Source organism: Harpia harpyja, chromosome 2 (genome assembly GCF_026419915.1).
Source record: "Harpia harpyja isolate bHarHar1 chromosome 2, bHarHar1 primary haplotype, whole genome shotgun sequence".
In the NCBI taxonomy this organism is placed as follows: Eukaryota; Metazoa; Chordata; class Aves; order Accipitriformes; family Accipitridae; genus Harpia; species Harpia harpyja.
In genome coordinates this window covers 32,978,020-33,002,423 of record NC_068941.1, presented here as the reverse complement: position 1 = coordinate 33,002,423, position 24,404 = coordinate 32,978,020, and the positions used below count along the sequence as shown (strand labels likewise).

The window sequence follows — 24,404 nt, the reverse complement described above, 5'->3', positions numbered from 1 at the left end:
TCAGGTTGAGTTACTGTCAGACGTTGTCATATCAGCTGGAAGCAAAGGTGCAATGTCTGATTAAAAGGTCATTCAGACCTTTAAATACACAGAATAATATTTTTGAAGGGCAAAGCTGTGGTTTAATACGTGTGCTTTTGAAAAACTACAAGATAAGGAATTTTGCATCCGCGTACCAAGTTCTAATTAAAGATATACATTTACCATTAAATATCCATTGTGCTAACCCCTGATTTGGGAATGAATTATTAATCCACGCTTAAGCAAAAAAGAAAGCTTTTAAAATTGAATAGGTGGATCAAGTTAAATCTAAACCAATTTATGTGATGAAATCCATAGATTTTACCACTCCAAGAGTCAAGGTTATTTCCAGACAAAAAGAGACCCTTCAACCCATTTAGTGGTTCAGCACACCAACGTACAAGCTTAAGCGCAATGACGATCTACTGCCTGGCTGTATAAATCCGGGAGTCCCAGCTGGGGAATCAAACTCTCGGCAAGATTACAGCGCATTTCTGGATCTCTGTGCTGCCAGTGGGGAATCGTTATCCTGAGTGACAGGAAAGACAGATCCCCCTGGAAGCCCGGGGAAGGGTGGTGAGGAGCAGAACCAGAGTTGATCAGCGTGGTTTTGCTGCAAAAGCCTTCATTGCTCCTGCCGGTGCAAATGCTCACAAATGGTAGGCTCGCTCCTAGGAGAATGCTCAGAAACCTGCAGCCCCGGCTTCTCCAAGCGGGTAATGCCATAAAGCGTAGCGCTCGAGAGAATTTATCCCTGCGCAAACCCAGGATGAAATGACCTCCACGCTTTCAAACTCTCTATTCTGTTCCCTTCTTGCCAGCTTTCACTGCAAAAGAAGTAGCTCAAACATTTCAAATTTGAAATTTTCATTGTTGCCTTGAAAAATCAGCTTCACAGAGGGAACCAAGTGCGCTACATTTTTGGAGGTGGAGGTAAAAAAGGCAACCGAATCAACAGAAGAGTGAAAATCCCCTCAGTTAAGCAGGAACGGAAAAAACGATATCTATGTATCTGTCCTGGTTGCCTCACGCAGAAACGTAAAAGCAGACCCTCGCTACATGTGTGTGCATGCACGTGCTGCCGACACATGAAAACAGCACACCGGCAGGTGCTGTACGTTCCTCACCAGAGACTCCGTTTTGACAGCTGAGCTCTGCATTTTCACAGCAAAAGCATTCATTCAAGAATGATGCCTCCCACAGCCCTCCGGCGTGACCGACCGACTGATGGAGCAAGGCGTGGGGTGCCAGACAGCAGGCTCTGCTCGCGCAAGGCCTGCCTGCTTGCCCAGCCCAGCCCCATCCCTTGGCGAGCTCATGCCTAAGAAACCTGCTGGAGATGCCTCTCCTCTTGCCTCTCTGAGTCTCGCAGCTGCCTGAAAGATTTGATACAGAGATCACTAAAGTCGGCCGCTCCTGCTCGGGATGCTTTTGCTTGGGGTGCAGCCCAAATTCACAGCTGCCTAACCAAGACTCACTGCAAGTCATCTGTATTATTATTTTCTGCAAGGCTAGGGAATCACTTGGGTTGAGGTGAACCACATTCAGAAATAAAATAGGATAATAAAATATATCAGAGTGCTACATGATTATGACCTAATACTTTACCGATGTTAAAAGATGTTGCGTTATGTAAGAATCCTTTGATGTTTGATCCATGAGCAAAAATCCTGCTTTCATTGAAGCAAACTCACACGTTGGCTACAGCAAATTATTGGCCAGATGTGGCACTCCTCATTCCTCTTGAGGAGTCCTGGCTGAAATGATCCAGCTCAACAGAGGCCCTTTGGGAAGTATATAGCAGCTGAGGTACGTTCAACAAGATCTGGGCTACTTGACAGTCCTTAGAAAGACCTACACAACCACAGAAACAGACAGCGGTAAAGGAACTTTGTCCTTAATGGACCTCAAATTCACATGGCAAGGCAAATGAAACCAGGGGATTTCCCAAAACAGTGGGACTGGTGCTGGCCACATAGGGAAAAATGACCTTACCAAGGGTCTGCACAGAAGCCGACGTGAGCTTCTGACCCTGGAGGACAATCCCTTCTTGAAATGCCTTCCACAAGAGGAGCAGTTTGGCACTTAGGCCAGCAGATGAAATTTGGCCCTCTAAGTTATATATGTGTGTATGTATATCTCAATATACACATATAAGTACATCTATAGATTTACGAGCAGAGACAGAGAAATCTGGTGCTCCATGGTGGCCAAAAAGTTCAGCTGGGAAGTCACGGCCTCTGCGCGAAATGCAATTTGGATCAACCAGCAGCCCAGCCCAGCAAACACTGACCACCACTGGCCATAACTCAGTGACTGTATGCTTTTCTTCCACCTGTGCGAATGTGGGCGACACACCTAACCAGTCCCACAAAACTCACGTGACTGCCAGCGAGAAAGCAAACTGGCCTTTCCTCCATGTCACGCCTTGTATTTCCAGCGCTGCAAGCTAATTTAGGTGTCAGCTTGATCTCGCTGGAAAGGATGTCAAATATACACACAGCATTGCTCATACATAAACGGTGCAGATTCTGGTGCAAATCCACGTGCTCCAAAACTGACTTTCCATCCCGTTTCCCTCTCTGGAAAGACCCTTCTCCAGCTAAGCGCTGGGCTGCAAGGCACGCGCGGCGGTACGGACCCATGGAACAGGGCCATGCATCTCGCTGACATGTGCCAGCACCTGGCAGAGCGACGTGATCGCCCGACCCGCTGAGCAACACCGTCTCCTGAGCGGCGGGCAGGCACCTCCCCGGCAGCAAAGGCAGCCCACCGGCTGGCAGGCGAAGGATGCCAGCCACCTCTCCTGTGCCGGCCCGCTCTGCCACCCGGTGAGTGCGGTCTGGGAGAGCACCTCCCTCTCCTTACGTGCCTAAATACTGAGCCATCCTGAGAGGAAAGCAGCCTTTGAAAATATCTATGGCCCACTTTGTTCTGCTCATAAATATACATTACCTACAGCAATGACTTTGGGGAAAACCTCCCGACGCTCAGATTCCGCTCACACAGAGTCTCCTTCAGTGTTTTTCTTCAGGCGAGGAGGCTTGGGGGCAAGAAACCGGTGTGTGAATTGCATCTCCTGGAAATGCGGAAGGAAGGAAAAGGCAGAGCCTGGCACACGGCGCATTTCCCCCAGCCGCTCTGCTCCCAGCCTTGGAGGCATGCCGAGAGTCCCACCGTGCCGACAGCGAGGGGGGACGAGGCGCTGCTCCTGCGCGCCTCGTGGCTTTGGCACACGTGCACGCCGCGGGCATGGGAGAGCTCTGCGCCGGAACAGCCTGCGCCCCAAACCCCTGGCATCCTCCCACCCAGCCGCAGGCCCGTGGGAGGTAAGCACCAGCTCTGGACGAGGTGTGAAACAGTCCACAGAGCTGCCGCTCCCCACAGCTGCCAAAATCCCTGGCTGCCCACCGACGCTGTGCTCCTGCTTGCTGTACGTGTTATCAGGCAGTAACAGATGTCCTCTAATAACGAGCTTATTACTGGACTCAGCAAATAAAAAGGGACACGTACGCCAGGTCAGAAGCTCGGTGGTGAGTTTGCCTCCACAGCCCACCTTAAAATATCTCTCCCATACCTGAGCCACGGGCCTGTCTCCCTTCGTACCAAGGATGAGATTTAACATTTATTTTAAAAGTCAGCTTTATTTGCTCCGAGAGGACATGCATCTGCGTGCTGGCAGTTATTTTTCCACTTGCGCTGCATATCTCTGAGGCTGTATTTGAGACAAACCAGATTAGGAAACTCATTTGACTTTCTCTGCCGCCAGCTCCACCAAGTGAAAAGTAAACCTCCACCACGGGACATTGCAAATAGAAATTTAAAAAATGTACTCCTAAGTCAGGGTCGTGTTTTGAAAACCCAGCTCCTCTCGAATAGCTCACGTGGAGGTAACCTCAGGAGATTTCAGTGGGGCTAGCTGGGGAATAAAGGATTTGTGCCCATGGTGACGGAGACCTGCTGCTGTAGGGCCAGATCCTGCCACTTGGACTCGGCATCAGCAGCAGGCAGTAGCTCCCCAACTAAATCAATAGGATTAGTCTGAGGAGTAATATGTTTCTCCACAGGAGAAAGAACAAGCAAACGTGTCCCTCATTTACATTCAGTACACACCATAGTTTATTTTATATATTAATTTTTTTCACTTTCTATACGAGATTAAATTTGGGGAATGGGTAAACAATTTCACTTTTTTGATCTGAAAAAATGCATAACACCATTGGGGAAAACAGATGGCAAATACAGATCAGAAATCATAAGGAATTCAGACTAATGCTGTCAAAGAAAAACAGCTCAGTCCCAGGAAATGGTAGAGACGGAGCCCCTCTCCGTGCCGGTGTGCACCTACAGCGAAAAGCAGCCACGCTAGCTTTCAGCGGAGCGGCTCACATGCTCCACCATCGGCCTTGAAATCCCGGAGGGGCCACCTTGAGCCGCTAAGCATTGCTCGCACCGAGGCTGGCAGGCACAAGCGTCGCCCCAGGATGCAGGCAGAGCCCTGGAAAGGAACAAATCTCCTCTCCCCTTCCCTCCCAGGCTGGGAGTAATTGGCTGCGGTCGCCTTCCAGCACACTCCCTCCCTTGTGCCAGCGCAGCTCTTTTGGCCAGCAAGCCAAGGGACGGAGCCAAGTCTCCACCTTTGCCGTCCCGCTCGCTCCCGAGGGGAGCAGCTGGCTTGGCTGCCGGCTTCCCCGTGCCTGGCACCCCACGTGCGGGGCTGGCAGCGCCGGGCAAGCCGGGGTCAGGAACTCCTTCTGCCGTCTGCTACCCTGCAGCCACGTTCCAGCTGGCCATGCTCCGGCCTCAGACGGGAGCTCCTAAAGGCTTTCTGGCACAGGCAGCAGGGAAGACATCGGAGGTTTGGGTTTTCAGGTTAGGGGTCTCTCATATCTCACTGCCAAAGGGATTCACATTTCTTTCCCTGTTTCTACATCCCTCTCAAGCAGTTCTTGCAGTTCCTTCAGTTTTTCAGCTATTCCTGCACCTGAGGATGGAGCTGCTAAGCCTGCTAGAGTGCCTATTCAGCTTATGTGACTATTTTGCTTTTTTTAATTTATTATTTGCATTCCAGCGGCATCTGAAGGCCTCAGGCAGCATGAGGGATTGTTCCTGTTGGTTCTCCCTGCCCAGCCTCTCAACCAGTAGGTCTGGCCTGTCTCCTGCTTTTTCAGGGACAGGAAGGGCTCGTACAAGCTCTAACACAGTGTTACTTCAGAGCCAAGACTGATGCTAAGCAGGTCAGAAAAGCTGTCACTCAGTGCTCCCATACTGACTGTGGGAATTAGTATCAAATAGCCAAACATTTTATTAGCATAAAGCAGAAACCTCTACTGCTGAGAAAAGTTTTATAGAGAAATTCTTGGATACAGGTTTGTTACCACCATGCAACATAAAACCCAAGACCCTACAATGCAAAAGACAAAAAATGAAATATCCACACCACTGCTCAGCTTCTGCTTTCACCTAGGACTCGCCTGGTTACTTCTGCTGACTCTCCTCTGTCAGACATTATCAACTAGAAGTGTGCCTGCCTTCTGCAATGGTTGCACCACGTGCATACACCTCCCCGTCTCACACATACACTGCCATTCACCTTCTCCCTAATCAAATTTCTGTGAAGACCATCCATCAGTCCCTATCATTTATCCTCCCCACACACACAAGCTCACAAAACAGAATTATTCTTGTTAACATTCATTCCATTAATGAGAAATCCCTGCTGGTTCGTCATCCAGTGGTACAAGTCTTTGCACTCACAGGCTGACATCTCTATCATCCTCCAAACTGCTGCTCTGGGGTACGGTAATCTCTTACGGACTGGTCTCCAAGCAGAGGGGAGGCACGTTTCTCAGGACCAAACCTACATTTAAATCTCTTTCCCCTAGAGCTGCTGGGGCTTCAGCATCTTTTTCTCCTGCATGGAACCTAAAATCAGCTATGATGCCTCATTGGTTAGCTAACTGCTTCTGTCCTTTGGGATTCTTCATATGCTGTTGAGAAAAGAGCCAGTGAAAAATATATCCATTAAATGCTCGACCTCTGCTTGCTTGTTTCTTTTTCTGCAACACTTGCAAAAAAAAAAAAAAAAAAAAAAGAAATTCACGCAAATGCAGTAGTACTCTGCTACCTGGGCTGAGGGAGGATTTCCAGCCAATGCCTAAGACTCATTACAAGCGCCAGCTTGGCTCCCTCACAGCCAGTGAGCAACACATATTGTCCGATTAGATGCAGGGAGAGGAGCAGCAACGCAAACTCTTATACAGCAGGTCACCACAATTCCCGACTGGAGGGGAAAACATTAAAAGATTGCAAATGGCTCTGAACCCCATTCATTCCCGGGAACGTCTTCTGAAATTTTCAAGGACGACAATTAAGACCCATCTCAGTGATAATTTTCATGACACTGTCACCTCGGCTGGACTTTGACCTCCAATTTATTTTACATCAGCTTCCAAGCAACCAGCCAACTGTGATCTCTGCCTCACAGAGCCCAGATGAACTGGTGATTTAGGGGGAACAGGTTACTAAGTTTGTGTCATCGAGTCCTCTCTCACCCACTCCCTGGTGGCTAGCTATTCAAACCCACGACTCTTCCAAATATATTTTCTCCTCTTTTGCTCACTCTAAAACCAACAGCCTTTGCTTGACCAATACCACTCACTTTGGAGATCACGTATTTAACATATACTCCTTGCCTCTCCTTTTCCATTTCTGACCTCTTTAACTGCACCACAACAATCACGCTCTGCCCTCCCCATACCTTCTACACAGGCGGCCACAGCTCTTCAGCTCTCTTCCCAGCCTGTAACTGCCAAGGTTGCTGCACCACCTCTGCATCCCCACCCAGCAGTTAGGATGTGCAGAAGGATGGATGTTACTGAAGCACAGTTGTTTTGGGGGATTTCTTTCATGACGATGGAGCAAATCCATTGTGTTAACGTAGTGCAGACTGACATGCTGTCAGCATGCTCCAGCTTCCCTAGGACACGCAGTACAAACCACCAGAGAAACCTCTAAGCCTAAGCAGTCCTTGTGCAACAAATCATCATTTTCAGCCTTTCATTTGCAAGCATCCCCTCCCTCTTTCACATTTGTCAGCTTGTCTGGATGTATGCCTTTATCATTTCCTTAGCTCTTGAACAACTTGTTTGGCTCATACGACTCCTCCCATACCACATGCTCACCCCAATACCCAAATTCTCTCCATAAATTCTAGTCAATTTAAAAAAATGAATTAAAGAAACTGGATTACCCTGTCAACAAGGGCACTCGGAAAGCCCTGCTTACGCTCATCAAGGTCCCCTTCTGCTGTATGAAGCCTTGGCCTTCACCCATAGAAGTGTTAGGAAGATGGTTACTAGTGAGCTCTTCAACTGCCTCACCTGAATTACTAATGGCAAACCTCCTGCTCATAGCAGCAGATACATTCAGCGCTCTTCCCACCAGGAGAGAACTCACTGTCATCTTCAGCACTACCATTGTACCCTTCCTGTCAGCAGATCGGCCCCGCTGCTCGGTCGGTCTGCCCCACGGTAACCGAGTTACTCTTACGGAGGAGCAGGCACCCCCCCACCGAGGCTTTGCACGTGAGAACCAGCCCTCAACCACTTTGCGTGCTTTTCTGTTTGAGCACTCTGCAGTTCTTCTTTCCTCCTCCTCTGTTCTCATCTTAAGTGATATCCATCCTGAACTCCCTAGGATTTCCCATCATTTTCCAGTGTTTGTTAAGTTCCTCCCTCCACCTCAAATTTTAATACTGCTTCTCCACTTCCTAAACCACTGAATAATCTCTCTCATCTCTGTACAAATAACTCCTACTCAAATGAAGTCTGATACCAGCCAATGGGGATCCTATATAGAAGTACAACAGAGACCATGGCCACAGCAGTCTGGAACTGAAAGGAATGCTGTCCTGAGACAGGAAAGGTGCAATGTTTTAAAATGTCCAACACTTCAGAGACTGAGATAAAGGAAAATATGGAGTAGAGGAGGGGAAAGAATAACACCCTATGGTGAGTAAGGGAAAGGCATTTGATGAGCTTGCTGCCCGCCAAGAACGCAGTATCTAGCATGACACAGGCTGCCTTTATCCCTTTTACGTTCTCATATCTCACTTGGCACTGGAGTGTCTGGTTAAATAGGAAGGAACAGAGAAACTCTGGAAAATGGCAAAAAAATTCAACAGGCTTCACGCATACCTGGCTATTGATTTTTATAGTGTTAATTAAGAGGATGCCTAGGAGTTCCAGGGAGGAGAAAATATTTCCCATAATGTCTGAGAGTAGAAGTTAACAAGCCTGCTGGGATCTTTTTAGCCCCTGCAGAGCTAAGGCTTCAACATTATTAAATGGCTGTCGCATCTAAAGTATGGTGCAACATAACTCAATGCACAACAGAAAGCGCAGGATGCTGAAATGGGGGAATGACTTCAGATTACGCCGCAGAGTAATTCAATTTCAGGACAGGTGTTTGCATGTGACTGAACAAGATACATCTGTGGAAAACAATAAAGGTACCCAAAAGAAGAGAGAAGACAGACACAGCAGGCTGGGCTCCCAAATAGCAAAAAAGCGTCAAACGAAACCGCATGCTTCAAGACACTGTGGTTCAGTACGATCATTCAAAGTAGATGAGCTATCAAAAAATACAGACGCTACAGAAGCAGAGAAATGCTTTCTTCAGATGGTGGTACTCCTCAGAAAACATGGTATCTGCTGGCAATTTTTAAGCACACAGTCAGTAACTCAGGAATTGTTAGCAACCGAAGCCAAGTCCCAGGGACTTTGTTACACTGACACGAGTTACTTTCTTATTGCTCCTAACCCACTTGGGTACATCTGAAAAGCTTTCGGCTTTAAAGCCTTTCCCTACACTATCAGCAGCTGCTTCCCATTGCAACCAGCAATCGAAAGGATTATGCCGTATTTGATGAGACTAAGATGTACATTCTAGGTTTGCCTGCTTAGAAATATTTCACCAAGCCTAACCCTTAAAAACCATGCATGTTAAGAGTCAGAAGACTACTAGTTTTCTTTTTACAGATCCAAATTTTTAGGATATTTGGAAAGGACCTGTTCTCAGTCATTGCTATGCATCAAATGCATGACACAGCATACAGAAATTAATATCTACCTTTTGTTTAGACCACATTTCTTTTGAAACCAAAAACCCAATACTAAGATGTTGCTCTTCAAAAGGGACTGCTTTCTGACATGCTAATTCATCCTCCAATTGAGCAAGGTCTTCCCTGACTTCAGTAAAGGTGCTAGGTGTCCACCTGGCAAACAGAATTGCATGGAAAGTAGCCCAAAAAAACAGTAATATGAACAGGCAGACAAAAATTGAGACTGTTACTTACTGTTACCCACCCCCAATTGGCAGTATATAACGTGATACTCACATATCTACCAGCTCGAACGTGTCTCCCTATATGAATAAGGCATGATGTGTATAGCCCACAACATTTTGTACAAACACAGAACTGCTAAGATTTTCCAAACGTGCTGTAGCTGGCATAGGAGTCCAAGTCATGATGTTTCTGTCCACCTTCAACTGACATACGTAGTCCAAAGTGACTTAGCCAATTTGGGGGGGGGGGGGGGGGGGAAGAAAAAAGTACTTATTATGCTAATTACTACTCTAGGAAAAAAACCTGGCTTCATTCATCATCTTTCTCACAACACATGCAACTTGTCCAGCCTAAACAATACGCAGAGATTTCATTATGTCAGCTTAAAAAATTAGAGTAACCAATCAGTCACAACACTAAAATCCAAAGCCTGGCACAGAATCCTGACATCCCAACTGTATAACCTGTATTAGTACTTAGAAAAATGTGCAAGGAACTATTCAGTGCAATCAAAATGCTGAACCACCACAACCAGTTAACCTCTTTTACCATACGGACAATTTCACTGGCAAACAATCGTAGTTCAACGATTTAAAGCAAACAATTTCCAATGCAAGTAGAAAGCAGTGTTTCTATGAAAGAGGCTGTTACGCCCTTGACTGGCCTACAAGTTTGCTGAATTCCTTGAAATTCTGTTCAGTTCAGTACCAAATCCCACCACTCAGAGATTTCCTTAGGCAGGAGAAACTTCGCTTTTGCCCCCCTTTAACAAATTACGCTGTATCAAACAGCAGTTTATATAACATATATTCTAAATTGAATGCTAACGTCATGGGGTTTGGGCACTTCCTTTGCTTTGTAAGTAAGTATCACATGAGGAAAAGGAAAAAACAACATACGAAACAGTAAAACAGATGACATCCAACTCAATTTCAGAGGCTATCCCTTGCGCTCAGTAATTTGCCAGAACTGTAAGGAGACCAAAAGCTCGACTCCGCTGGGCTCTCAAGGCCCTCCTCAACCCCATGCCTGCCACCAACTGCAATGCATTCCCGCCTTGCAAGACGTGATCCTAACACAGAAGGTCAAATAGCTTCAACGAGATTCCCAAGTGGTAGAGATCGTGCGCCAGTGAGGAAAGACGCCTGCGGCTGCTCTGGTCTCTGCCGGAGGTGGCAGCAGGAGGCCTTGTGTTTTCCCCAAGAACCTCCAGAGGTCAAAAGGAAAACTCGTCGCAGAATGTATGTTTACCGCAGACACGTACAATCTGGATGAAAGTGACAAAACCCATTGCGAAACGCTCAACAAAGGTCAAATCTTATCCTGCCTCTTGCCTCCCCCGCTGCCTGCCAACACCATCACCACGGGAGGGACCGTGCACCGTGTTGGGACCCCCGAGCGAGACCACCGCAGTCACCCAGTGAGGGCTCTCTTGGGGTGCCAGCAGGCAGTTCCAGCACCAGGCACCCTCAGGGTGAAGGGGAAAACAAGAGCACCCTGGCAGAGCGCAACGGGCACGCACGAGGAGGAGAGAGGAGAAAACCGGCATTCAGGGCCGATCAGGGCTTTACAGCCAATAGGCAACGTGAATTGCGCTCGGGACAGGCTGCGGTTCTTGCTCCAGCTGTAAATGCCCGGGGACAGGAACTGCTTTTTTGCCCGCTTGCACGGTGTTTAACACATGGGGAACCTCGGCCAGATGGAGGGCTACGAGGCAGCAGCAAGGAGGTGAGAAACACTGCCATACAGCAACACTGCAGCAGAGAACGGCAACGCAGGCTACAAGGTGGTCTTTCTTTCCACCTTCCAGTTAGCCACTTGCATGGTGTTAGCTGTCTGCTCCTTATCAAGCTTTTCAGTTCTCCCTCACGCTACTCAATTCCATCGTGCCATTGCTTAACTTATGCATGTAATTTAAAGCTAGATAGACGGCAGGGAAATTGCTTCCTCTGAGGCCCATACTAATTGACCCCTATCCACAGAGCTCAGCAGTCTTCCCTTAACAGTGCTCACACACGCTACCACAACACGAAGTGCAAGTTCGGAGGTTGCCAGCGCAGCCTCTCTCCCCCGTGGCAATGCCATATGGTGTTAAGATTTTCAGGATCAGATGCCGTTCCTGCTGAAATCAATCATCACAACCCTATCCCCGGCGAAGGCCATCTCAAACTCCCGCTGGCTTGAATTGCAACTCAGCGAGGTGCCTCAGATTTGGATGCTGGTATTTACTATTTCAGGTCGGTATGCAAACGTTTACTTTAATAGCACACATATCAATTAGCGCGGCTGTTACGAATGAAGCGAGTGGCACTGGCTATGATGACAGCATGCCCAAACAGCAGATATTTCACATTTGGGCTGAACCCTTCAGACCCTGCCAATGCGAGTCAGCCCCTCTGCCTGACTTTGCTGCCACGCTAATGAAACCAAGGAGTGGGGCAACTGAGATTCATACACTGAATCGGGATGGTTTCCTTCAAAGAGAGGGGGATGTAAAGTAATGTCAGGCTCCTAATCTTCATAACCTGCAGCAGAAGTTATAGACGCATATACCAATCAGAGGAAAATAAGTAGTCTCTATGGGTAAATAAAGATTATGTCTCTTTAAACCGACTGTAAATCTGAATGAACATAGAATATACATACACAAGTAGGCAGAGTGCAACGTGACGTCAATCTTATTTTTATAGATTTATTATTACCGTACATAAAATTTCCTAGTAATAATAACATTCTATGAAAAATACTAGAGCATTGGGACACTTTTAAGGTGGAAATAGTACAAGAAAAAATAGGAAAAAAATAATTCAAGCCTTTAAAAAAAAAATGCTGGGAGGGAAGCATTCCATTAAAAATGCAAGGGTCAGGGACTGGAAAGCATTCATGTGAATCTGTCTTCAACTCCGTGTACTAACCTTGAGAGTTATATCCTATGCCTTCATTGCACCAGCAGAAGAAGAGATTTAAAGGCAAAAGAGAGAAATGGTTTTCGTGGGATCAGCCAGCTTACTGTTTATTGTTATTATTCTCATTTTTCGTTTATTTTGTTTTTAAACACAGTTCCGCCTCTTGCCTTGAATCATCTCCGCAACTTGCAGCCACTGTCGAGCACCATTTTCACAAATCTTACAAGTGTGTAGTGGAATGCGAGCCCCTCCATCCTTGTCGCGTTTCCTTGAGACCATGCCTACAGAGGTGACGGGGGTTCACCCACGCAGAGCTGTTGCTTCCCTGAGAGCGCAGCCCAAACTAGCCCCAGAATCTCGCTCCACAGGGAGGCTGCCCTCGCCCACCCGCAGCCACCGCAGCCACCACTGCTCCTGCTGCTGCAGTGTCCTCATGTAGGCCCTGTCACTCTCCAACACCCTTCCAGCTGGTGGCCTTACAGCCAGCGCACTGCTGCTACACATGTGCTCTAGGCAGCCCTGCCGTCACTCTTTATTAGTTAATTTAAATTGAAAAGAAAAGAAAAAGAAAAGGAAGAAGGCATAAGAAAAACAACCGTGTAAGAAGGTTACTCAGTTTGGGCACTCTTCCTCTCCTACTGACAAACCACATTTCTGTGAAGAAATGAGCCACATCCCGTGACAAAACTTTGTGATGGGCCACGACCTGCAGAGAAGTGATGCCTCACTGACCTCTCCACAGCTGGGAAGAGAAACCCGTTTCCTTCGAGTCACGGTACAGCAGCAGAGGAGCTTTTGTGTTTATGTATCTGACAGAGCATAAACAGGAGAGAGCGAGCAAGTGCGGGGAGAGACAAAATGAAGAAGTGAAGGCAGGTGGTTATGAGAGTACACAAGTGGCTAATAAACCCACGGTTTTTACTAGTCACAGTGGTTAAACAATTTTAACGGGCGGCATTCTCATAACACGCCTGAGCAGTTTTTAAGGCTGTTGAACACCTCTGTCAGGAGCAAGGAAGTTCTGGAAACGTGCTCAGAGATGCACACACACCCATAAGAAGATCTGATAACGTACAAATTTGTTTCTTCCAGAGATAGCTCACTTTCTGCACGAATCGATAAGCCATCAGAACCTATCATTTATCACAAACATTAAATCCCAGCAGCATCCTGGTTTGCAAGCCTAATGAGGGAACTTGGCACACAAAGGCACCCCCAGAGCTGGGTGGCACGGGGGGGACTCTCCACGTCTCTGGTTCAGAGAAGCCTCTTTTAGGCTGTACTCAGCATTATAATCCATCATTAACAGACCAGGGCATTAAGTATCTTCTTTGCGAACTTGCAACGAAACGAACAAAGGCATGTTATTGAGCAAAACAAGAGCTGAAAACCCAATCTAGTTTCTGGCACCTAGCAAGTCCATCCTGGTTTTTGCGTTAGTGATGCTGGGTCACCATACATTCACGAAAAAGAGCTAAGAGGATGCAGAGCTACAAATCAAACTTTCAGCAAGGACAGTTGACTCTTGCAGGGAAGAATTAATTAGTTGGTTTGATGAGGTTGGTCAGGGAAGAGTTAATGGTATCAGCCAGATGTCAGTTAAACCCCGAAATGTTGCTTTTGTCCCATGGCAGTATCAATACCAATGCCGTTATCTCCATTTATTTAACGCAGACCAAATGAACGGGCTCTTGGTGCAGCCTTTTCCCTGGAATCCCTCATCCCACCTCTTCTGGGAGAGAACTCCTGCAAGCAACGAGTAAGGGAATAAACTGCTCTGCACACACGCGCACACAGGCACGCACGCACGCAGAAAGAGGGAAGTTGCAATTTCTCACTTAGTTGCTAATTTCTGTGATTACAAATCCTGATGTCACCCGGCATACACTACTCCTCTGCACTAAATCCATCGTCCCCGACACCTTCAGACACATCCGATATGTACGCCTAACTGGCAACACTGTAATTTTAATAATGACTGAGGATTAAGTATGATCACTAGTCCTTCCTCTGGCTTGTTTCCCTCGCCTAACGCTATCGACCAATTTGCCGTTTTCCTCCCGGTTGTGTGTTTTGGTTCCCACCGTCTGTCTGTCTGTCGTCCCCGATAACACTGACCGAAGTGTCTGCCACACGGGATCTGATCTGCCTGTCTCTCGTACGTCTAGCAAACCTGAAAACCTGTCGTTACAGCTTTGGGAAATGCAATACGTCGTCAGTTCGAGGACGCGTCGTAAGAACAACCGCATGTAGAGTTCGGTCAGAAATCAGTTCAGCCATACCTCTATTTTTCCATTGTGTTTTATACACCACGAGCGGGTTATTTCGTAAAAGATATTGCCAAAGAGATTACTTGGGCACGCTTCACCGACCACCGGCGGGCTCTACGGCCAGTCGTCTGTCCTGGACAAACTGCTACCAGCCAACCTGGAGATGAACTCGCCATTACTTTCCCCTGAACTTCCGACGGCGGGAGGCAGGCGTTCAGCTAAAACTTTCCCTTTCCCACCTCCCCGTCCCTACAAACCGCCCCGAATCGTCACGATCGCCGTTAAAAAAAAGAGAAAAAAAAAAGAAGATGAAAAAGAAACCAGGGACAGCCAGCAGTCTGACAGAGAAATAGCACGGCAGGTAAACCAGGCGAGCAGCGTCTCGTAACGGCCACGGGCTGGCGGGGAGGGGGCCGGCGCCCCCCGGCCGGCCTCCGGCTCTGGAAGGCTGGGCGCTGCGGCCCGCGGCGGGGGGGGGGGGGGTGGTCTCCCGCGGGGGCGGCTCTCCGTCCCTCCCCGGCGGGGCCGGCTGGCGGGGCCGGCGGCCGCGGCCGTCGCCCAGCTCGGCGGGGCGCCGCGGGGGGCGGCGTTTCTCTTCCCGGCGGGGCGGAGAGGGGGCGGGCGGCGGGGCAGCGCCGCGGGGGGCCGCGCCCGCGGCGGGGGGCACCCTCAGAGCCTGAAGGAGGCCTCGGAAAAGGGATGCTGCATCTTGAAGCTAGACAAGAAGCACTGGAGGGGGGGGGGCAGGGGGTTGAGGAGGGACGGCGGGAGGCTGGGAAAAAAGAAATCATCTCCTCTGACCTCTAGCGAAGTGCCCGGTTTTTTCTTAAGCTCTTCACATTTCCTAAATTTGCAGATCTGGTGTCCCGTTTTGCGGTTCCTGCAACTGCTGCAGACTCCACAGTTGATGAGCCGCTTGCAGGGCACGCACACCCCGCAGCGTTTCCGCTTCTTCTTGGCGGGGTTGCCCGCCCCGGCCCCGGCCCCGGCGCCGCCGCCGCCGGCCCCCCCTCCGCCGCCGCCGCCGCCGCCACCGCCTCCGCCGCCCCCCGCGCCGGCGGCGGCGCCCAGGGCGGAGGCGGGCGAGGCCGAGGCGTGGCTCTGCGGGCAGTCCGCCAGGTTGGCGATCTGGAAGGCGCTGTCTGTGACGGCGGCCGAGGCCGCGGCGGGGGAGTGCAGGGCCGTCATGACGATGACCCCGGGGGGCAGGGAGAGGCCGCCCAGCGCCGGGATGGCCGAGAAGGTGCCGACGCGCTCGGGGAGGTTCATGATCTCGGCTTCGGCGGCGCCGCACTTGAGCTTGTTCATGCACTCGCCGGCCAGCGGCCGGCAGTGCTCGGGGGAGAGGGTGGAGAGGAAGTTGCCGTTCGCCATGGGCAGGGCGGGCTGCTCGGCCGGCGGGCAGCCGGGCTTGCCCAGCCGCTGCGAGTCGCTCCGGTGGTGCATGCCGCCCCTGCCGGCGTGCAGCGAGGAGGCGGCGGCGGCGGCGGCCGCGGAGGCGGAGGCGGCGGCGGCGGCGGCGGCGGAGGAGGGCTTCCTCGCGCCGCCCGCCGCGCCGCCGCCGCCGCCGCCGCCGCCGCTGCCCCAGAGCATGGCGGTGGCGGCGGCGGCCGTGGCGGTGTCGCAGTTCCAGGGGGACATGCCGATGCGGGCGGCGGCGGCGGCGGCGGCGCTGGGGAAGATGGGGGTGGTGATGCGGGCGATCTTGGCCGCCTGGGGGAAGGCGCCGCCGTTGGTCTTGTAGAAGGTGGCGAAGGAGCGGTACCTCTCCATCTCCGAGTTGTAATCCACAAGGCTGTTGAGGGCCCCCTCGGGCAGGTGGCTGTCCTTGGGCAGCCCCGGCGCCTCGGGGTTGGGGCCGCTCTCCACGCACACGTTGGTGTTCATGGTGGCCGGCTCGAGGGGAGCGGGGGGCGGGGGGGAGGGACGGGGTGAGGGGACGGGGGGGGAGAGGGAGAGGGACGGGGCGGGGGGGTGGGGGGGGGTCGTTTAATCCTCCTCCTCCTCCTCCTCCGGGCGCATTCCCGCGGTGGGTGCCTGGCCGGGCAGCCGCTCCTCCTGCATCCTCACGGGAGCTGCGGCAGCTGAAACACAGAAAGTCGTTTCGGAGGGGGTGCGCGCGCGCGCGGGGGGGGGCGCTAACGGCCGCCAACGGCCACCCCGGGGCGGGGGGGGGAGGACGGACACAGGAGACGACACCACACGACACGGGTGGGGGGCACGCGCCGCCGTGCCCGCGGGCAGAGGGCTCTGAGGGGGCGGCCCGGGCGGAGCAAGTCCGGTCCCGGGACAAGCCGGCCGCGCCGCGGGAGGGGAGGGACGACAGGGACAGGGGACACGGCACGGGGACCGGGAGCTGCCCACCTACCCTCTCCACCGGGGAAAATGAAGCGGCAGGGGAAAAAGGGGGGGGGGATAAAAAAAAAATAAGGAGGCGGGGGGAGGGAGCCGCCAGCTGCCACGGTGTCCTTCTGCGCCCGGCGGTCATTAGCTGCCTGCCGGCACAGCTGGCTCCGCCGGGCGCTGGTGGCGGCGGCACCGGCCCCCCCGGCCCTCCCCGCCGCGGGTTGGGGAGAGGGAAGCTGCCTGCGGGCCACGGGGGAAGACGGGGCTAGGTTAAGAAAAAAATTAAAAAAAAAAAAAAAACTTAAGGCAGGCAATTTCACAGCTTGTGATCCCGGCGCCTGCAGCTGTACTAAAGACGGAGTATTTATCCCAACCTCTCGGGAGGATTCCCCGCCACCGCCGCCGGGGGCTGCGCAGGGAGGGCTGGGGGGGGACACACGGACACACACACACACACGGACACGGACACACACGGACACCCCCCCCCCCCCGGCACGGGGACAGCCCCTCCTGGGGCGCCGCGGGGCAGGGGGGCTTCGCGGGAGGGCCAGCCCGGGAGGGCACGTCGCTGTACCTGCTGAGCTAGCCCTCGGCGGGGAAAGATGGCTTTCTGCTTCAGGGTTAGGAAAGTTTAGGAGGGGGGTAAGGACGCGGGGCTCGTTTTATTTCCCACCGCCCCCCCTCCACCCCCCCGGGGAGGTGAAGGGGGGTATTTTACTTTATGGCAATGAGGAAGGTACGTTATGGCAGCCTGCGCGAACTAAAGCAAAACATAAACATAACTTAAAAAGCCCTCAGTTTATGAACACTGGCTCTTTGTTTTCCAGATGCTCTACCTGAATAGTTTAGATATTTCCAGCATCTTTTCTGATGTAGGGCTATCGATCAGAAACGTTCACTTGGGAGACACTCGTGGGGCTACGTCTAGTTTCTAGACTCCGGTATGTTTAGTTCAAAATGGTTATCAATTACGGCAATTACGATCATAATTAGATTAATGAACCGTTTGCAGCCCAACCTACCGAGCGCAAAAACTTCGTCTTCTCCCGACGTCGTGCACTAAAAAAACGGGCTTTATGTAAACAAATCCGGATGAAGGGAGCGTAAATCTACAGAAGAAACCTCTCCCTCGGCTGCAATAGGGACCGGCGGGCGTCTTTCCATCGGAAAAAAAAAGACCCCCAGCCCGCAGGAGCCACCTCTGTGTTTCCACGTCAGGGAAAAACCCAGGCTCTCGCTGCCTTCAGAGGTCTGGTGGCAATACAAAGGCTGCCCTGGAAAGCTCTAGGCTAAGCGTCGTCTTGTGGAGGGATGCGAAGGATTTGCATATAGCAAAAAAGAAAAAACAACCAAAAAAAAAAAAAACCCCACCAAACCCTCTCCCGTTTCCAGAAAGGAAAACCTAGCCGCATGTCCTCGATAACAACTACTCGATAAAACTAGTTTTGCCAGCCATGTGTAGGAAAGCCACGCATCTGGTAAGGAATAAAACGTTAGCGTTCAGCCTTTTATGCCACAAGTCAAGTAACATACGCATTTTCTTGCCCTATTCCCCCCAGCGTTAAAGTGGCTTCTCTCCACAAAAGCTTCCCTCGCTGGCTACCTTTTCTCTCCCCGCAGCCCCCTCTCGGGGTTTATTGCCACCAGGAGCGAGAAAATGATGGTGCCCACCAACCGGGTCATTATTGTTTAATCGATGCATCTCCGGAGCATGAAAAGGGTACCCGAGACGCAGTTATTGATTTCTCCCAACCCGCCCCCCCACCCCCCCTTAACTATCGCCCTCATTTCCACGAATGAAATAAATAAAGAGCAATTGCTAGCCGGGCTTCGCGATTCTGTCCCTGCTTAAGCTGACTGTGACCGTACATGTTCAATATTGCATGTCTGCTCTGCCAAAGACAGAGAGATCAAAGGTCATATTTAACATTCAGGAGGAGGGGCGGGTGCAGATTAATTAATAAATTAATATAGCGGCGCTTTTTATTGCCCACGTCTAGCATTAATCTACTTTTACGATCCCAGAGGACAAGAACAAAAAAAAAAAAAGCCCGACAAAAACACAAAATTAAAAAAAAAGAATCCCCCCCCAAAAAAAACCCCAAACAAACCCAAACAACAATCCACGACGGATAAGGGGGGAAAGGAGAAGGGGGAAAAAAGCAAACCGGTCACTTACCAGGCTCTTTATTTGGGGGGGCTTGAGCGTGCAGACGCTACCAGCCTGTCTGCCTTTAATTAGTTGCACATCAGTCCCTAACACAAAGAAGAAGAAGAAGAAGAAGAAGAAAAATATCCAGATGTGCCTTGGCAGCTCCTCAATTACAACTTTGATACTTGTAAACAAACTGCGAGGGGCGGTGGGGAGGGGGGGGGGGGCGGGGGGGATGAATGAAGCCGCCGATCCACTAAACAAATACCTGTAAGTGGCTTTTTTCCCCCCTCTCCCTCTCTCGCTCGTTGCAGAGAAAGGAGGAGGAGGAGGAGGAGGAGGAGGACGGGGGGGGGAGAGCAGGGAGGCGGCGGGGGGCGAGGAAGGAGCAGGCACAGAGGTAGTGTGTGTGTGTGTGTGTGCGCGCGTGTGCGTGTGCGTGTGCGCGGTGGTCTCCTCTGCCGCCGCGCTGCTCGCCGCCCGTCTCCCGGCGCCCGCCCTCGCACACAGCGCCGGGAGTGCGCGCGTGTGTCTGTGTGTGTGTGCGTGTGTGTGTGTGGCGGTGCGGGGGAGGGGAGGGCGGGGGCGGGCGGGAGGCGGTGGCGGCGGGGCGATCGCCGCCGAGGTGAGGGAGTACGCGGGGATGCGGACACCCGCCGCCCGTTCCGCCGCCGAGAGGCGCGCACGGGCCGCGCCGGGGCGCAGCGCAGCGCAGCGCAACGCTGGGGGCCGCCGCCGCCGCCCCCCCCGCCGCCGCCGCCGCCGCCTCCCCCCGCCCCTTCCCGCGGCGCGGCTCTGCCCGGCGCGGCGCGGCGGGGCGCTGCGGCCGGCGGCCGCCCGGTGCGGGGCTGCCGGCGGGGGCGGGGCCGCGCCGCGCCGCAGAGGGGAGGGGAGAGGAGGGGAGGGCGCGCCCCGCCGCGCCGCCCGCTTCGCCCTTTCACCCTCCCCGCGGGCGGGCAGGGGGGGAACTGCCGGGAAAGTTTGTGCCCCGGGAAGTTGGCGGGAGCCCCCCCCCCCGCCCCAGCCCGGCAGCGGCGTTACCCGGCGGCAGGCTGGAGCAGGAGGCCAGAGCGCAAGTTAGCGCACGGCCGCGCAACATTTCGCGTTTCGAGCGCGTTTGTGCGTCCCCAAAGACTACACACACACACACACACACCCCCCATTATTTTTGCAGGCGCGTGAGGTGCTGCGGATTTCAGGCACATTTAGGCGAAATGGCCAGCTGAATCGCGGATGTTAGGGAAGCGTCTCGGCAATCGCTGGAAGCGCTTTCCCAACCTTTGCCGTTCCGCCTGCGAGGACGCTTGTGCCGGAGAGAGGGAGGTGCGTGGCACCCGTCTGTGCAGGCCCCGCGCACCCCGCACCTGGGCTGCCAACGCTCAGAACGCCTCTCTCCGCAAGCCACTGACATACGGATACTGCATGCAAACACAGAGCAGTTCCTTAAAGAATTTCAACAACTAAGTTTAAAAAAAAAAACAAACCAGCCAAACCCACCTGCCTTCCCCGGAGTTCTTGCAAGCACAAAAAAGGGCCTATAGTCGCTGCATAAATTATGCGTCGCAAGTTTTTCATCCAGGTCCTCTTGGTACCTCCAGAGCGAGCGCTGGCACTTCCAGAGCCGTTGCTGCAGCCTGGTGCAGCCAGCGCGGGCACTAAGCGGTTAAGAAATGGATGTCTCTGCCAGGGAAATCATTTTAGCCATTTGTAAATTACAGAAAAAGAAGGTAAAGTCGTACCATTTCATTGGCTTTATATGTAAGTAAATGAAGGCTTTATCCACAGACTGAAGTTTTATTTCCTTCCGCTCCAATCTGAATTCAAGCTCGGGGTGCTCAACGCTAGGGAATTACCCATGGGAGAGTGCCGCAGGAACTTTTTCCCAGGAGCAGTAAGAAGAGGTGGATTTTGGCAGCGGGATTTGGTGAGGACCAGCAGCCTCGTGGTTAATACTCCAACAAGTGAGACGGACTGGTACAGAAAAGGGACAGTTATGGTCGATTGGGTAGCTCGCAGATGTCCAAGAAGTCACACCGCTGGCATTTACGTTATGGATGGGTACGCTTTATTCGGTACCAGTACAGTTTATCAAATTAATAATCTGCCTCTAACCACACGATATGCATTTTAAAATACCCCCAAACATGTATTTACATAATAAAGCATAACCTCCCGACTAGCTAGCATCATCCCTTATGACAGTTCTGCTGCCTTTTTCAAAGTCTTTTCTGTTTTGATACATTTTAATATGAACTTATGGGGAAAAATACAAATGAGGAGAAACGATGTTTCGCTAATGTCACAAAGTGACAAAAAACAAGCGCTTTTCCTGTTGAGGTTCATTCCCTACCACTTTTCTCCCAAATTAGTTGTCAAAAGCCATACACAATACTCCAAACACTGAGGACGTTTTTCAAACACAGACTTCTCGTGAACTCCAAACTTCCTTTAATCACAACCCGGGTCTCACTTAAGCAATTCTTTCCAAGTTAATTTATTACTCTTGAAGGAGTTACATTTTTAATAACCTAAAAGAGGAAAAGGGAAAAACTCTGATAATCTTTTCTCATGCATAAGGAAGACTGTTTCATGTATTTTTTAATTGTCTTGTGAATTAAATTGCAGTGCTATATATAACCTTTCTGCTCCAGCCTGGAAAACTTGTACACTTTTCTGGTATTGGGGAAGAAGTGTGGAATCCAATTCAGATGGGTTTTCTCTGAAACCTTTTACTCAGTAGAGGTTTTTTTGTCTTCAGATATGAATCTGTTTTATCCTGCAGTCTGCCCTGAGCCTGGGAGCCGAGAAGGACTGCAAGAGTGGAAAATATACAGGTGTTTATTGGTGAGGTAGCCAACCTTCCAGCTACAACTTTCTCATGATGTGTCTTAAGAAAGCAATTCCAGATTGTCCTTTTCACCATAATCCATGCTTTGATGGGAGGGAAAGTTTAAAAATCACAGGCTCTGTTTTTCGTCCAGAAACCATTCCTATTTCATTTGTAGCAGGAATGGGGCGAGAGCAGTATGTTGCAACATTGTGAACACGGGGGCTGCTCTGCCTTTTGAAATATTAGAGTTGTTCTGAAAGAGTTGCAAATAAAGGAAACAAACTGAAATTCATTTTCTGTTCTTGTTCATTCTGTGACTGGCTGTAGCATGTATCTGCAAACTGGCCACTGTCAACCTACCCTGATCCATCAGTATTATAAGCATTGCGCTAGAATTAGAAAAAGAAGGTGAGGCAAGCGCTTGGGGAATGCAGCAGTTCATCACAGACTACTAGCTGGGTCTTTTTTTCTAGTATTATTACTCTTTCCTTTTGTGTGCTGGTTTCCTAGAGCTCCTAAAGCCCATGGATCCACCATCGGGGCTGGACTCTCGCCCGGCTGCTGTGTTTGGGTTCTCTTCCGCTGAGGTCAGGAGCTCTAAAATGTCCCTGGCCGCACGTGCTGCGACTCTGGCTCTCCCCTGGGTGCTCCTGGCACGTGCCCTGAGCAGGCTGCCCTTGGGGCATGAGGCTCTGCTACAGAAAGGCTGTGGATGGGGACTGGAAAAGCACCTGCCTCTGCTCCCCTTGCTTTCTCATTGGGACATCTTCCACCTTGCGCTGGAAGTGGTGGGATTTCATTCAGGACTGCATTCCTTTACCTGCGCCCAGCTCTGTGCCTCACCCCTTGACAAAAATGGAAATGATGGCTCAGCTGTTTTTCCACCCTCAAGACACATGTCTGCCACAGCCTTTCTTCTAGCACCAGTCTTGTGGGCACTCTGAATGTATGGTTCTCCCCTTCTGGGACAGGAGGTAAACTGAAGAAGAGATGCACGAGCTTTCTCAAAGTTCCCAAACCAATTTCTGCTTTATTTCATTGGTGCAAGAAACACATGGAAATGTATGGAAGTATCTTGTACACCGTCCACAACAATAATGCCACACCTGCAACCCGTTGCCTGGAATCCCTGATAACTCTCTAACATCCTCTGAGCTACAAATTATTCCATGGACTCTCTGGGACCTGGGCTCCAATCTAACCCAAAAGCTGTCTGTTCGCACTGCCTCGATACCGAGCCCAGCCCCTCTGAGCTGCAGTTCATCTGTGACTTCCAGCAGTGCTAGGCACCTTCCTTCCTTCCTCTGTAGATGCCCACCACACCGCTGGCACATATGTACCATTCCTCCTTTTGATGGCTGTGGCCAGGTACCTCCTGAACACCTCCCTCATGCCTGCCCCCGCTGCTTTCCACACGTGCAGCCCATCCCAGCTCCCTGCCAAAGAGGGATGCCTCGCTGCTTGCCAGCTACTTGCATCAGTACAGGAAAAGACCAGGCATGACTAGTTTTTGTGTGCTGTGAGAAAAGACACCTGAGAACTGCTGTAATGCATAATCTGCCAGCAAAAATAAGGTTAAAACCATCCATTAGAATGCCTTGCTTATCATCCAGTATTACTGAAAACTGCTCTCCTTGGTTGTTTGAAAGGAAATGCAGTGATTACCCTCCTATTACAGACACCTACAAATATTTACTAAAATAATGTAGCAGAGTGATTTTTTTTTTAAAGTTGTCACAGCTTAAATATTCCCATTACTTTGAATCTGGTTTGATTCTGCTTCAAGTACAGCCGCTTTCCTGCTGCTTCCTAGGCAGGAGTCCAGGTTGCTGATCTCCAATTATGCTGACTCCCAGAGGGCTCGATCCGTCGCTGATGCAAGTCAATGACGCAGTGCTGCGTTCGATGGGACGCTGCCAGTTGAGAAACAGCAGTGCCCAGGAAAAAGAAAACCCACAGCGATCCTCATACCCTCGATGCTGGGATCCTCACGGCGCACAGACTGAGAGCTCCAAAACCTAAGTCCAAAGAGCTGGCTACTAAAAACACCTGGTTTTTTTTAGACCACCTCAGTATCTCCAGATGTCTCTCCTCTGAATGATGGCCCACACGTTGCTGCCACAGTTTCATTTCTTTCTGGTTCTTAAAAACCTGCCCTTTATTGGAGGGGGGCTGGAGTGGCTTTTACCCTGTGAATGCTGTCTGAATCTAAATGACATGCCAGAAATGTCATGCCAGCAGCTAACAAGGGGGTTTAGAATAAGCACTCCCTGGCCAGTACACAGCAAGCGTGGGCTTGTTCACCTAATCAGCTTTAGGGCTCCTCAGTACTAAGGGGGTTGTATTCTGTTTTTGTCAAACAGCACCGCACAAACACTCCTCTGGGGCACCTACTCAGAAATTGTATTTGTTCTTTTGGGGCTTGCATGTCGCCCCAAAAAACTGTAAGAAAGGTTAGTATCACTGCTGCTAGTTCAGGATGCCTGACAGTGTTTTTTTTTCTTTCAGGCCCTATTTTCAGATACTCCTT

General features: G+C 51.1%; 1 protein-coding gene across 5 annotated transcripts in view; it reads right to left on the bottom strand.

Annotated features, from left to right (window-relative positions):
* CXXC4 (CXXC finger protein 4) overlaps positions 1–19,608 on the bottom strand; it is a 40,079-nt gene extending 20,471 nt beyond the window's left edge. For 2 of the 5 annotated variants that reach the window (XM_052775147.1, XM_052775155.1), the window contains exons 1-3: positions 19,313–19,608; positions 19,072–19,148; positions 15,348–16,630 (exon numbers count right to left, since the gene is read on the bottom strand). In XM_052775147.1, the coding sequence (XP_052631107.1) occupies positions 15,348–16,433 (1,086 nt within the window). In that variant the 5' untranslated portion in view covers positions 16,434–16,630; positions 19,072–19,148; positions 19,313–19,608. Of the gene's footprint in view, positions 1–12,285; positions 16,631–16,914; positions 17,306–17,914; positions 18,049–19,071; positions 19,149–19,312 lie in introns of those variants that run through there. The other 3 variants (XM_052775150.1, XM_052775152.1, XR_008233246.1) reach the window with 3 other exon arrangements.
* Positions 19,609–24,404: the final 4,796 nt, after the last annotated feature.